This window comes from Falco peregrinus, chromosome 1 (assembly GCF_023634155.1).
Source record: "Falco peregrinus isolate bFalPer1 chromosome 1, bFalPer1.pri, whole genome shotgun sequence".
In the NCBI taxonomy this organism is placed as follows: Eukaryota; Metazoa; Chordata; class Aves; order Falconiformes; family Falconidae; genus Falco; species Falco peregrinus.
Genome location: NC_073721.1, coordinates 74,446,066 through 74,461,618, shown reverse-complemented (window position 1 = coordinate 74,461,618; position 15,553 = coordinate 74,446,066). Strand labels below are relative to the sequence as shown.

Sequence of the window (15,553 nt, the reverse complement as noted above, 5' to 3'; positions counted from 1 at the left end):
TGACACAAAATAGCTGTTGTTTTTAATAAAAGAATTACCATCAGTAAGAAGAGGTCTTTAGATGTAGGAAATGTGATTTTTAAAGAAAAAACGTTTTAAAAATAACTTCATTACACATGAAAAAGTAATAATTACTGTGCCAAAATTAACATACTGTATGTACAGTAGTCATTTTTACTCAGTGAGAGCTTAGTGTGCTCACCAGATTTTACAGAAGTCACTACTGAAAATCAGTCATCTCTGGTATGACACATGGCAACAAAGTCATAAAAACCCAACTACACAAAACTTTAGTGAGCAGAAAACAAATCACTAGTGGAAAGGGAAAGCAAGTAGACTCAACATTTGACCTGAGCTTCTACTGAACTTACAAGCCCAACAGAAGTGGTTGAAACGAACAGTTCTGCAGGAGCCCATCAGCTGCAGATTGGAGAATATCAGATTGGAGAATATAACCTGCAGAAACATTATAACACCTAACAGCACTACCACACCAGGAGGGGTGCGTGGGAAGAATGGGACACAACCCGTTGAAACCAGAAAAGTGTGATGACAGCATGACGTGAGGCACTCCTTTCTCAAAAACATGCACACCATATACAGAAAGGTTGCCAAAGCTAAGCGTGCATGTGTCTGGTTTTGTTTAGGTAGTTACGAGTCCTCAAGCCTCAGGAAGCCCAGCAATGAAGAAAATAGTGAGGCATTTTTATGCAGAACAGGGCCACACATTTGTACATTTTCAGCAGTATCTTAGCTATCCTTCTCAAATGGTCATTGCCCAGCGTAGTATATGGAGACTGTGCTATTCGTTTGTTCTCCAGGTCAAGGTATGCATGTGAGCAGAAAACAAACCTTTATTTTTCTTAAAAAGAAAAATTACCAACTCCAAGAACAGGGATGATTTTTAATTTCTATGATTGGTCAATGACAAAGTGAACACTGATATGAATTAACAATCTGGACTTATTTTATTAGAGGATATAGCAAGACCCTAAATATTGAAGTCATATTTTCATTATGAACATGTTTTATAAGGTACCTGGGCCAGCAATTACAACTACAAAACCGAAAAAGAGTTTTAGCATTTGCTGAAAATGTACTTCGGTGAAATTGATTTGTCTGTAAGAAAAACTTGCTACACAAAGACAACTTGCATGCAGATTCATCTGGTACTCAGCTACAACAAACAACGCGATTGATGTGTGTGCACCAGGGCTGGAGAAATCTTCCATAACTTCCTCAGGAAAGCATGAGGCTAAGCAAGGGGAACAAAACTACTCTAAAAAGACAGCAGTCAATGCTGTCTATAAACCACTGCTTATCACATGCAAGCTAAGTTGCTCCTAGTTTGCCAGAAGTGGTATAACTCAATAGTGCAGAACAAATGCTTAACTAAACTTTTCAGCATGCCACACAACCAAAAACATTACTAGCAAATGCAATTTTTGATTACATGACAAGAAAAAAGCAGAAATTGGAAATATGCTTTGAAATGTATGTTCACAGTATGTAACATGGACACCTATGATGAATAGGAATCTACTGATTCTACCAAAGAGGCGAATTAATTTCTGCCAGTACGTCAGTTATATTGTTCTGTCGGTAATAGTGATAATGTAGTTTTACATCAAGAAGCCAAATGTCCAACTTATTTAAAAAAAACCCCAAAACCACCAACAAAACGATAACCAAACCTTGTTAAAAGCATAACAAGCTAAAAAACCCCAAACAGGTAAAATCTTTCAGCTAAGAAAACCTGAAATATGCTTTAATACGCTATCCATAGTCTGCACGTTAAAAGCTAAAGGACATACATCTATGCACACAAAACAAAGCTTTCACTGCTGAATATTTTCACAGCTATTTTTCCTCATCCTTGCAAACATACATTACTCTCAATACAGTGACATCCTGAAATTTTATAACATTCTGGATTTCTTTGAAAAGTCCATTTTATTTTTTTTCATTAAATCTGTTTCCCCAAAAGGTCTCTAAAGGCTCTACAAACTACCTTGCATTTTATTATTGCTGACAGTTATCTAAACCACGCTTGAATGCCCTCTTTATCCTTTAGTGAACAATTGAAAGATCATATGCTAAAAAGACTTGTGCTTTCTCTTCTTCTAGCCCTGTAATTAAGGCATTTTAATACATTTCTTCAAAGTCATTAAGAGAGCACAATGTTAAAAATTAATGAAATGAGACAATTTTGAGTTTAACAACCATAAATACATACAACATAGATTTGTCTCAATTGTACAAACGAAAAAAAGCTTTCTTGAAATCACATGATGAGATTACTGAATTGTCAAGATTTTGCTTTTGCTGTCTCAGGGTATTTAAATGATGTATGGTAGCCTGACAATACTACAGTGTTGTTAGACACCCTGTAAGAGAGGTAAACATTTCTCTCAAACATTCAAATTCCATTGGTTTTAGTATGTTTTTTTTTACCTTATATACATGCCTATAAAAAAGTGGTATTGCTGGATGATGCTGAAATGGGGGAGGAAAGAGAAGAAAGGAAGCAAGACAAAGACATAAGAAGGGAAAAATCCTAAGTCAGCTGTAAAAAAACCTGACATATAACGTAAAACACCACTATTATAACACCTACTTACAACAGTACTATAGTAATACTTAAAATGCAGTAAACAAGACTGTCTCAATTTGGATTTTTTTCTGAGAAGCAGAGCTCACTATATTAATGTATTAAACATTTTTGCAACAGACATGTTAATAAACGTTGGGGTTTTTTACACTATGAAAAGAATTCAATGTTTCTAAGTACATCATCATGACTTCTATATATAACAGTTAATGTGGCTATAGCACAGTTGCACCCTATATTTATTACTGAGTATTTCCACAAGGTATTACTAATGACCAAATTTTACAGCTTGTCTTTTAAAACTAAGAGAAGTTTTTCAAGGTATAAGTTCTTTATGCTCTCTCAACTAAATGTTGAAAAGACGGTGCAACATAAAGCAAGAAGATTACAGATATTTTTTCTTACCTTACGATAGACACATACACAAAGAAAGAAGTTGCTCTCCAGAATATTTTTTAGGGTTGTCACACTGTTATATTATAAACAACCTTATTAGTCCTTTATAATTACAATAGGTACCTCTGGACAAGATTGAGCAGACATGACAAATGCTTCTGACTTCTTTTTAAATCGAACCTGGAAGGTCATCGCTGAACAAACAGAATGCTATACAACTGGGGCCATAAATTGTGAAAGCTAACAAAAGGTAAGTTTCTTTGATATTAAGAATTAAAATTATTCTATTCAGTTTTTCCTGTATTAAATCAAGAAATAAGAGGATGAAATAGTTTTAAAAAGGTAAGCAGCTAAAAGAAAAAGGAATCTTTACAAACTTCATTATCACACTTTTTCTTTCGGTAGCTGAACCTGTATTTTAGTATTTATGCAATGTCTTTAGAGTACCTGCTTTATTTTACAAATATGTTCTTAAAGATAATTCCCTAAAGAGGATTTACCCATGTCTGCATTTACTTTTTTTTCAGAATTACGATGAAACTGTGGACAGTTAAAAAAAAAAAAAAAAAAAGGTCAGTCAAATCTATGGGATTTGCTTGCTGTTATCCTCAAATCAAACCAGCAGAAGGATAACATACTACTGTTGCCTTTTTTCTAACATTTTTATTTTGTTTTAGGATCATTTAACAGTACTGGTAGTTTTGGATTAAATTTAATTTGTATGAAGATAAACAGTAACTTAAGTGACTGGAACTGGAAACCAATTGATGGATCTCACTTTTAAGTCTCATATTTCAGTTTCGAGAGGAAATGTAAGGGTTGAATTAGAAAGCTGTAAACTCTTGATGAGAATTAGTGGTATAAAACAAAAGAAAATGAAACCTTCACTTGCTTTCTTTACAGTTAGGCTGAATGAAATTGTAAATCAACAAAAGGTTTGGATGGCACTCAAATCAACAGCTTTACCTAATAAAAGATCTAACAGAGCACTGAGCATACCATTTGAAACAAATATGAAGTAAATATCAAATATAAATGACTTTAAAAAGAACCATATGAGAAGCAAACCAGTAAAATCACCAAAATTCAAGCAAAGGAAATTTGAGCTGAAATGTATGATGGGCAATTAAGCACCTATTTTGACAATTCTAAGTGGTCAAGTTTTTAAAGTATGACACAGAAACCTTAACCTATCTATATATGAGTGATAAATGAGGCATTTTGTGTCATTACATTTCCATAAATCACTTTCTTTAACTGCTGATGGCTTTTATCAGGTCTAACCTTTTCAAGCTTCTATCAGAGTGCTAACATTTTCAACTTTGACACATACGCAGTTTACAAATTCTGCAGCTGATTAACTCTGGACAGAAGCTCACTGCCATCATTGTCTTCTTCAAGTTGGGTTACAGCTTCAGCGTCTCAAAAACTCACACACATCCTTCATATGCCAGAAAATCTCAATTTATTGAGCTGTGTTGCAAAGGACCAAAGATATTTCTCCTTTTGAAACAAAAAAACGAGAATATACTTTCAAAATTACTGTTCTACAGCAGGCCTGAAATATGTATACTTTAAATTTTTTTTTTAATCAATCAAATAGTACATTCCAAATAGAGAGATATAAATAATGAGATCAATTTTACATGAATTTGTAATTTAAACAAGCTTGGGATCAAATCAACACAATTACCGAAAAAATCTTGTGGTCAAAGTCTGGGAGGTAAAGAAGAATAAAAAGTTGCAAAAAACCCTAAATATTGCAGTGTATTATATATATAAGCTGATCACGAGCCCTTAAATCATTCTTTGGGATCCCCCACTAAATTCTTCTCTGAAATATTTTGTAAATTTCAAAATTATAAATTGCAGTGTTGTGAAATTGTGGATTTCAAAGATTCAATTTCAGCATTACTGAACTTAGGACACAAAATGAATTTAACATTATAAACTCAGAATACAATAAATGCAACAGCAGAAAAGAAATATCATGCATAAGCAAACCCAAAGATTTCAAGGAACACATTTTCTGTAGGAACTAAAATTAAATTACATATTTGCATGACACACTTGATTTTTGCTACAAATATCTGATAGAATGTTTTTGAAGACAGACACCTATTTTAACTTACTGTATTATTCCAACAATGAGAACCCAGTAAATCAGTAGTTCTGTCTGTCTTAGCAGCATCAAGACATAATAAGAACGGCAGTAAAGCTTTAGTCTGAACACCTGCATTTTCGCTATTTTTTTTAATTTAAAAATGTGCAGCATATAATTTAGTTGAGAAGTATTTAATCTATTGAAACAAGCAGTGAAACATTCATGGAAATGCATTTACAAGATGTAATTGCTCTAGACACCGAAACAAAGCGCAAGTTTAAAGAGATACTGTCTTTAATAATATTAGTCAGATAGAAGAAATTTTCATGTTGGTTGTGTGACCACCGGAAGCCTGGTACTTCAGATGGTATTAGTTTTGATACAAGCTAACTAGACATCAGACCTAAATAATGAAACCTGAAGAGACAGGTTTGGACCATGTAAATAGGAATGTCCGCAGAGACTCTTGTGCAGTTTACTGTCTCTTGTTGATAAAAAACACATCTTAGAAAAACATTGGATGAAGGACAAATTTTTTCAGCATCACAGCTAAACAAGCCTTGTACTGTCAATATTTAAGGCCTATGCATGAAAAACTAAAAAGTTCTTTATTTTACTAATCATGTCACACATCATAGAAGCTGTGCAGTTACACTTTGACAATTCAGATTTAAATCTTGGAATGTCTGTAAGTATTCACAACAAAGGCATATTTATCATTTAAAACAAAAGGACACGATTTCTTGATGTTCATCTCAAAGACTAGTGATGGATGAGAGCATGCTAATCAAATGACAAACCAGAAGGAACAAAAATATTTGCTATTTTGATTAAGAGAGGGAAATGAAGACCTCTTTCCTAAATTAAGATATAAACATTCTAAAATTATACACACAAATACGTACGTAAGTTTATATAACACACTGTGTATGCATAGGAGCTTGGTATATAAGCAGACTGCTACAAATACTAACTAGAATAACTGCCAATTTACTTCAAGTAACAAGCAGCCACACATAGTAAAGAAAATCAGACATTAGTTTTGATCAATTCCACTTAATTGCTTATGAATTTATATATTCAGAATCAATTTTAGCTTTCTTATATTAAAACTCTCCCAGTAATGAGAAAATCATTTAACCTTTTTTTTTTGTAATTTTCCTACTGTCTTAGTTCTAGGTTTAAGTTATGCTTATGTGAAAGTACACTTACGTAATTTAAAATCAATGTAAACATTACTGAAAACAAGAATGTAGACTGTTTATGGGGCATGCAATATTGCAAGACGAGTGTGGGACTTCAGAACCAGATCTTCACTGCAAGCTTTTACATTTTCGATAGTCAAATCATCTTATTTCAGTGTCTTGCTTTATGTGTACCCAAAATACACCAAACTAATAATTCATGTTTAACAAGAACTCTTAAATGTCAAGAATTTTGCTTACTAAGCATAAGAGTCACAACAGCTGTCAGTGAGACAGCCAAAACTTTGTTAAATTTGTAGATCTGTTTGCAGTGGCAAGGTCCAATGATACTTTCATAAAGTACCTGTCAAATGATAACATCCAAATCCATCTTTCTCTTTCACCTTTAAGCAGGTAGTAACTATAAAGTAGATCCCTCTGATACCTTTTCCACTAAAATTCTGCAATGAGCGAGCAACTTTTTGATATTCTCAAGAAAGTACCCTAGTCACTAGTTCTGAATAGAGAAAGAAAAGTCACTTTGCTAACTGGAGAACAATTCATACAACATACTTGTTTATACCTTGCTGTAGTTATGAAATCTACAAATAAAGTACTAGAAAATGAAAATATACTGCAATCCAGAATAACTGCTACTTAAAAAAAAAAAAAAAAAAAAAAAAAAGAGTCCCCCACACAGTTTTCAGGAATTTACAAGAAGAAACATTTTATGACATATAGAAAAGTATGTAATTGAGATAGAAAAGTATGTAATTGAGCATAAACTGGTGACACTGAAGGGAAAGGCATACTTGAATTAAAAACGTTCTTAATGCAAAAATACTTTTATAACTGTTACAATAATTTTGACCTGACCCTGTGAGTAGAAATGCATGAAAAATCAAGAAGTATATAATGTCTTTTCGAAGCACAGTGTTTAAAAAAATACACCAACTATCATTTTTCTTTGCTGCTCAGAAGCCCTAGTAAGGCACATCTGATGATGTGTTTAATGCAACTTAACCAAATACCTCGAGTGCCTCCTTTTTAATGCAAGGTTAGTGCCCTAGGTAAGCAGATTCTTGTGCTTTGGAAACACAAATCTGTATTGCACAATCACCCAGAATAAATAAAACGTGGGCAGTTTCAACATACACTTTTCAGTCTCATCTTTAATCAAGAGAAACTGCTCTCACAGAGGCTGAGCAGTAACTTGGGACTCCACAGTGACACTGCATCTCTTTTTGCCTAAGCAAAGATTTCCTAGACACAAGGAATTTGTGCAACTGTGTAAATGTGACTGCTGTCCATTAACCTGCCAGGGACTACTGAATCTACTCATTTTATACCTCAAATCTCTCTTAGATTGTGCACTAACCTCACCAGTCTCATGTTTCTACATGCTTTATTTACTGCCAGACCTATCTGTAATCAGCTATTGACATTATTTACTTTTTTCCTATATTAGTACAAATAGTTTTATATTCTGTATATAACAGTTTATCATTTAATATACTAAAGGCTGCTTAAGACACAACTAAATTCCTCCACCTCTCGGACCTTTTTGAAAAATTTACTGGATGCCCAATATATATACTATTCAATAGCATGTGAGAATAATTTTTATGCAACTCTGATAGTTAGAAAGATAGATAACTCAATTATTAGATCATCTATCAAAATATTCAGATGTATAAGAGGCTACTAAAAAGATTGATGACTGAGAAAGTCCACTGATTCTCTAGCCATCATATTCACACATTTGGCTAGACAACATTTTTCGCTGCCTTCACAAGCAAGCTTCATTACCCATCACTCCACTGAAAAGAGTTTATTATGAGGCTGCCATCTTGGCAAGACTATTATTTAGATGATAAATGTTGGGGGGAAAAGTGTGTCTAGATTTTTTTTTTAAGATGAGCCTTTTGACAGATAAAACAAACAGCATCTACATTTCTAATTAACTTAAATTTGGCATATACAAATACAGGTCAGTAGAGCTATGATATGCTACTAGATTATCTTCTGTCTGAATTTTGCCCTTAATTTGTAAAATGTAAATTAACTAATTAGAAGAAAAGCAGCATTATTTGTGACAAAATGCTTCTTCTACTTCTTTGCTTTGTGACATTTATGATCAACTGTAGCCCCTCATTCTAACTTCTAATAGATGGATAATTATGCTCATACTAATTTATTAGGCTATTAGTATTTTAAACCAAATGAAAACTTGAGATTTCTGAAAGCAAGGAAGCATGACACAGTGCAACACACAGGTAAATTACATACTTGCCAACTTCACTTCATTTGCAGTATTATGCTTTCTACATGTATATGTTGCATGAATATAGGCATGAAGGTACCACTTCCAATATTCAAGTACCTGACTCAAAGGAAAATCTCTATTAGTATTCTTAAAAATTCCTCAGAATCTCTGTATCCTTTCTGTGCATGATGCAGAGTAATAATAATACACTTAAGCTTTGTTTATTAGTACTAAGAGTTAAATTTCACTTTATAATCCTACTACCATCCTCAATTGTCACTTGAAATGGATTAGACTAGCAAATATAGAATTACATGAAGGAAGGAGGAGTGGGTCATTCTTAAGTTTCAGCTCAGCAACTTGACCTTGTTAAATAAAAAATATATGATATCATAGTTTATGGGAAGGGATTCTTTTCGCTTTGGTTTGGTTTTAACTATTACTAGGTAGATAAAGACTCAACACTAAGAAATACATTGAAAATGTCAGATGTAAATGTCAATTAAAAATTACAAGGAATTCTGAAAGGTAAGGTCTGTGGGGGGTTGACATTCTTTGACATAGTGGAGTGTCTGCAACCAGGCCTTTGGCAAGCATAGCAGGATCTATGCTGTCAGCTCTTATTGTACATAAACTTAGATGCTTGTCTAATCTGAATGAGAAATACCAGGAAAATTGGAGCTGAAGCCTTGCAGTAATGTGGATGGAAGCTGAAAATGCTCTATCTGCACTACTCTCCTGTGACATGATAATATTTAAGACAGTACAGAAAAATATAAGGAAAAAATTGAACAAAGCTATGTAATGCTTCATTTGCTATTCTAAGTTGTGAATCTATCAGTCTAGCAGTGAAAAAGGCTTAAGCAATAGAATTAAATCATAATGAAAATCATAATTTCATGTTCATATTAAATACAATATTCAAGGAGAACAACGCATGAAAATATATGCTTAGTTAATATCAATCATTCAAATGTAAATGCCAATATGAATACAGTACGGCCTTTTTTCTTTGCTTTGACAAAAATTAGTTTTGATAAAAATAAAACAACCTACAATGCTCAGCCAAACAATTAACATTATAGCAATGCTAGGCATAAGCTGTTGTCTCAATGGAAAATGCCTTCATGCTCTGTTATTCTATCATGTTGTTAAGGAGAGGATGACTGGTAAAATCGAAAAACATTACTTTTGAGCTAAAGTGAAAAAATACTTTTATTTTTCATAAACTACATGTTGATTTTTACAGTGTTCATCTGGCATTAAATGAAGATGATAATTCATGTGAAATGCTGTTGGAAATTAGTGAAATGCATCTATAACATTTGTGAAGTGCAGAGCCAAGCCTCTGTGTGTGTACGTGTATGTGTGAGAGTATACACATATACCTGTTTATCTCACAGGAGAACACAGAATTTTATTATCTTCACAAAGTAAACTACTGAATCAGTAAAGTAGTAGAAAATGGCACTCTTCACTGCTTTTGATTCTCTTCTTGTCTATAACCAAATGTATCTTACTCAGTGCTACTATGGCTAGTGAGTTGGCATAGCAGATTCTAAATAAGGAAATTATTTTTGATGAAACTTTTCTACATATAGTCTTAAGCAGCAAAAAATAATCCCAAACTCTGTCTTCTACCTACATTCATTTTTTTTTAAGATTAATTTGCTAATTCAAGTGGAGCCAGGAGGAAGAGAAAAAGGAGCAGAGCAAAACCCAGCATGTGTGAAAACCTACAAGCATTAGATAGCTAAACAAACCCTAAGTCCCTCAGTGTTGCAGTAAGGTCAAAACCTTTCAGCATTGTACCAGTGTGTCAAAATATGTCAACAAACCATCATACTGCAAGAAGAAGAATGACCTTTCAGTTCTTTATGTTTGGGCTGCCAATGAAGCTTTGGATACTGGTATGCATGAACAGTTTTCCTAGCCACTTGACAAATGCAACTCCCAAGGTTTCCTCCAAGTCAAGTTGTTACACCACTGGCTTTCAACTCACCAGTATAACTTTTTAAGCCAAATGCAACTGGAGAATACTGATCTTGTTATAGAACAGACATCCATAAACCCACAGCATACCTCCCTCTTGCCCTATCAACTACAATCAGACAACAATTACTACTTAAATAGTCTTCACAGTAACATCTCAAACCATTTTAAACAGTTGAACAGAAAAAAATGTGTATTGTTCTGATTCAGCCTTTGCTCACACATGATTCATCCTTACAGTCAACTGCAAATGAATTTGAACACAACACTCTTCTCAAAAAAATCCCAAGAACACATTGGCTGTGTTTGTGACTGAAACACAATCTTTTGCATTGTTTCTGTTCACATTTATCTGAAATAATACCTTTTTAATCTATGGGAATGTACAATAATTTTACTATGACTTTTATAAACTGCAGTCTCAAGATCAGACAATGTATTAATTAACACATTTAATCATGAATTTAGGCTGTTAGTATTTTAAAATTAACTCATGGGAAACTTGCTTTCAAAAAAGCGTAAGACCAACAACATTTAGAATATAAGCAAATGAGTGAAAGAATTTAGTACAGGGATGACTTACCATTTTTATTCAAAGAGAAGATGAAATGCTTCTCTTTCACTATGTGAAATTGCATTTAGTTTAATATCAGTGTCAAATATGACATTTTCCTACGGTCTTCCTCACATATAGTAAAGTTTCTTTAGCTAATAATGGCATCAAGCTTTCTCCTGGGACTCTCTAGAAATTACATTCCAGAATGTACATATGCCTTAGCCAGACTTGCAGAAGATAGAAAATGTAAATTGCTGTATTTGAGTTTGTATCTTCTTACAGTAAGTCACTGACAGTGCACCCACTAATTACTATTTGAACCTTGTGTTGCAGATTTCTATATGCCTCTTAGAAAACAGCAGTCATACTTATCAGCTCTGACTAACAGCCTATTTGCAGCCAGAACTCCAATTTTTAATTTAAGTTAGAAAAAATTAAAATATTAGACACTATGAAACTCCCTCCAAACATCAGCATCCATTTAAACCCTAAAATAATTTACATGTTCTCAGACACTGTTTTAAAGTACAATCAACGTTCTTTCCTTTTCATGCTCTTCAAATTACCTTTGGTAATGCAGACTATTCAACAGTTTTCATCCTCATGATTACAAGGAATACACCAGTGTAGGCCAGTGAACAATGAAAAGTGTGGTATCTAGTACACCTGCACAAAGCAATTATATTTCGCACATGCAGTTGTCTTGTTTACCCAGTGGCAGTGAAAGCTATAGCCTGCTCAGTGGATGCCACCACTTTGAAGGAACAAACATATTGAGGGAAGGGATTCTGAAAGTACATGAATCATTTTATACTAAGTTTGTTCAGTACATAAAATAGCTTTTTTCTACAACATCACTCTGCAAAATCAGTCTGGGAATATGCAAGACCAAACTTGTCTTTTCCTGTTTCTTTATTATTAAAAAAAAATCTCAATATCTAAACAACATCTTAAATTACAAGTGTGCAAACCCACTGACAAGGTACACTTTGTACATTTTTAATGTGAAGCTTAATTTGAAGATGAGGTTGCAGTGCAGCACTGCAACTGAAAATTGCTTAACAATACCATTGATGTATGAGCCATAAAAAACCTTGCTAAGCTGTCCCTGCAGAACTCGGAGTAATAAAAAGGTGTTCTTTTGCACTGAGGTGAACAGACATGGTTGACTGCATCTAGGGAGCTGTTCTGTTAAATGAGAAAGTGCCATTTCTTTTCTGTCAGTACAGACCAATTTAAGACACTCACAGACTTAGTTAGCAGAGAGTACAGGATTTAATGAAATACAAACATAACAGCAAACAAACCACAGCTATGTTCAGAGCTTTCAGTCAGGCTGTGTGCAGAATTCATCCTACATCAGTGATGGATGTGGGAAAAAAATCCTAGAAACTTTTTATCTCAGAGAAACAAAAAAAACTGAATGGAAAAGGTGTAAAACCTCTTACCTTCATTCCTTTCAAATTTTTTAGACATGTATTTCTATCTACGTTTAACAGGCAACATTGCAAGTTTTCACTCCAATTTCATTTCAGGTTTAAGTTAAACCAACATATAGGCATAAAACCCCCTAAACTATCAGCTGAGTGTTATGATACTGCTATTGTGAACTGATGCTGCTTCTCCACATGACTCCTCCTTCAAGAGGAAAGGAGACACACAGGTGCGGTGAATTGACTGGGAAGCTGGTTTTCACTTGAGAGATCCTTGCATAGGCTGATTAAATCATCCAAAATTGATTCACAGTTTGTGCAGCTACACCTGTGTCCTTTTGTATAAACAGTTTCAGAGAGCAATGAAAGTTAACTGTCTAACCTACATGCAACCTAATCTGTCAACATGTGTTCATTAACCTAACTCTCTTTATATTGGAAGCTACAGTAACTGAGAACCCATTTCAGAAGACGTTGTGATACTGTTAGTTTGGCCAAGCTGGACTGAAATTAAAACTAATGGGATTTTATTTTGAAATCCCACCCACAGAAACCTGCCTAATTTCCATAGTTAACCTATCACTAAATTCTGGATTTAGGGAGTAACAAATCTTACCAAGGAGATTTCTAGTTTCCTTTATATGAATGTAAAGCCACTGTATTTAAAAACTGTCAATTTTTTCATTTTTTTCCTAATATGAATGGCTATGACAAAAGATTTGGCAAAATCTCAAAACTACTTCCAAAATGGTCTTATTGATCCACATATCAATTCAGTCTAGCTTTTGCAACGTTAAAGGTACTTGACTAAACTCAGAGATGTTACTCCATTTTTGAAGCTGCAATATTAATTAGTACATGATAAAATTAAAATGAAGTTAGCTGTCTTGGTTTCCTGATATAAGCATAAGAGAAGTTTCTTTCAGAATTGTCATATTCAAATGGTACACACTATTCTCAAATGTTTTACACATTTCATAGCTCAAGTCAAAATGTGAACAGTCATTCTGTTCAGCACAAAAAAAGACAGAAACTACAACTTCAACTTTGCAATGGCAGTTTTACTTCAAACAACAAATGGATCAGTGCCTTCACCCTACTTGTCTGCTCAGCTTTCACTCCATCTCAATTTAGTGAGTATCTTTATGCCCACGTTATCTATTTAAAATTCACTTTTTGGAGCTGCTTTTCTCTGATACCATCATGGGTCCCCTCAAATGCATCCTTTCTCTTCAGAAAATATTCCAGCCAGTACATCTAATGGCCTCCTCCCAGCTTGATCTGATCCATCTCCTCTTATTTACACCAATGTGCATGTTCAGCACCATTTGTATCAGCATATTTCCTGCCATTCTCACAATTTGCCTAAATAACTATATACTCAAATTTCTTTCTAAGTCTTGTATTCTGGTTATATATTTCACAAATTCTTTTCTACAACTTTCCTGTAGTATACTATCTTCATCCAACAACTGACAGACTTCCTGAGGGTCCCTTACCATCAGGTTTTCCCAGTCACTGCTTTCTGGGATTGTTAAATAAGAGCAGGTCCTTTTCATATCAATCAAGAACGTTATTGCTGAGTGTAATTCCCAACTCTGATAATGTTATTCTGAAAATGTGGTTTCCCTTTCTCTGCTGCCTCCTACAGAATCTGCTTTTAAGGTATTTCCTCAGCTAAGACTAGTTACTTTCACCTTGGCATTTCTTATATTCAGCTGAAATACTAACGGTCACCAGACTAGCCTTTGATGTTGGCACACACTGTCTCTCTGTTGTACGTTCGTGTGTTTGTGCTATCTTCTCTATTATCCTTCAGATGTCATTGATACTTTCTTGTGAACACTGAGCCAACTTCTAAATTTATGCTATTGAAAACCTTTTATTAAAACTTTCATTTACCTCACTTCCTACTTTGTGTAGGGTTCCACCACATACAAAATGGAACTGAAGATGAAACATCTTAAGATTTTTTTTGGAAGAAAAAATCTCCAGTATGGAGGCTTCTAGTATCACAGAAAGATATGTAAGTATGTATAATCATGACTTTTATAAGAATAAAGCATTTTTTTAAACATATTTTAACCACCTTTAAAAGAAAAGATCTTTATACCAATATCATCAACATGTTAAAAAACTCTGTTTAGCATAACTTATTTCCCTCCTTATGTTCCTGACTACATTTTTAGCTTGAAGATAATTGTTATTACTGATTAAAATGTAGGTAACATTAAAAAAAATAATTTATTAAAAAAACCCCCACAGTGAAACAGTACTGCCCTAGATGCAATGTCAATGAGTAATACAGCTCTTTACACACAAAGCCCACTTGGTTTGGCACCGTGCAGGTATTACAAAATGCTACAGCAAAATCTTCCTTCAACATCAGGTACTAAAACAACTGACATACAACTTTTGGACAAAAGTAACTTATTCTGTCACCTAGCATCACTGTAAAATCACTGTATATATCTCCTGCATGTTAACAATTATGATGTGAAATTTTCACAAGTATTTCAGCATTCCAATTTGAAATACTAATTAGTGACATTCAAAATGCCAGATTAGTTACACGTACTTTGTTCACATGGCTTAATACCAAAGTTACTAGTGTTTTTTCCATCAATTTCTTTTAAAAATGCAGTCCTATTTATCTGTAAGGAAAAATAACAGAAATGTACCTGTTCCAGTAGCTCCAAAATTGGTCCTGCAAGTAGGCTTGGTGGCTACTTTCATCACCGAATGAGGCTTTGCTTTCAATCCAGTGAATTATGTGTCCTTCAACAGCTAGGGTCAAAGCAGAAAACAAACCTAAATCTGAAAATTATACTCAACAGGCTGTAAGAATGGGACTATCCTATTTAGCCCCCGATCTGCCACATAATTCATGCTTGCAACAGAGTTACATATTTATAAAACTGTCTTTCATACATGCACATAGGACGTTTTAAAAAACAATTAAAGGATAATTATGTCCATTTCAGTTTAATTACACCCTGTTCTAAATATTT

The 15,553-nt window shown here is 33.9% G+C and overlaps 1 protein-coding gene across 9 annotated transcripts in view; it reads right to left on the bottom strand.

Annotated features, from left to right (window-relative positions):
- Positions 1-15,553, bottom strand: part of CDIN1 (CDAN1 interacting nuclease 1) — a 146,141-nt gene that overhangs the window by 66,871 nt on the left and 63,717 nt on the right. For all 9 annotated transcript variants that reach the window (XR_008748667.1, XR_003553241.2, XR_008748632.1 and 6 more), the window contains one exon: positions 15,224-15,329. Coding sequence is in view for 6 of the 9 variants with exons in the window: in XM_055813259.1 (XP_055669234.1) it covers positions 15,224-15,329 (106 nt within the window). In the remaining 3 variants the exon portion in view is untranslated. The remainder of the gene's footprint in view (positions 1-15,223; positions 15,330-15,553) is intronic.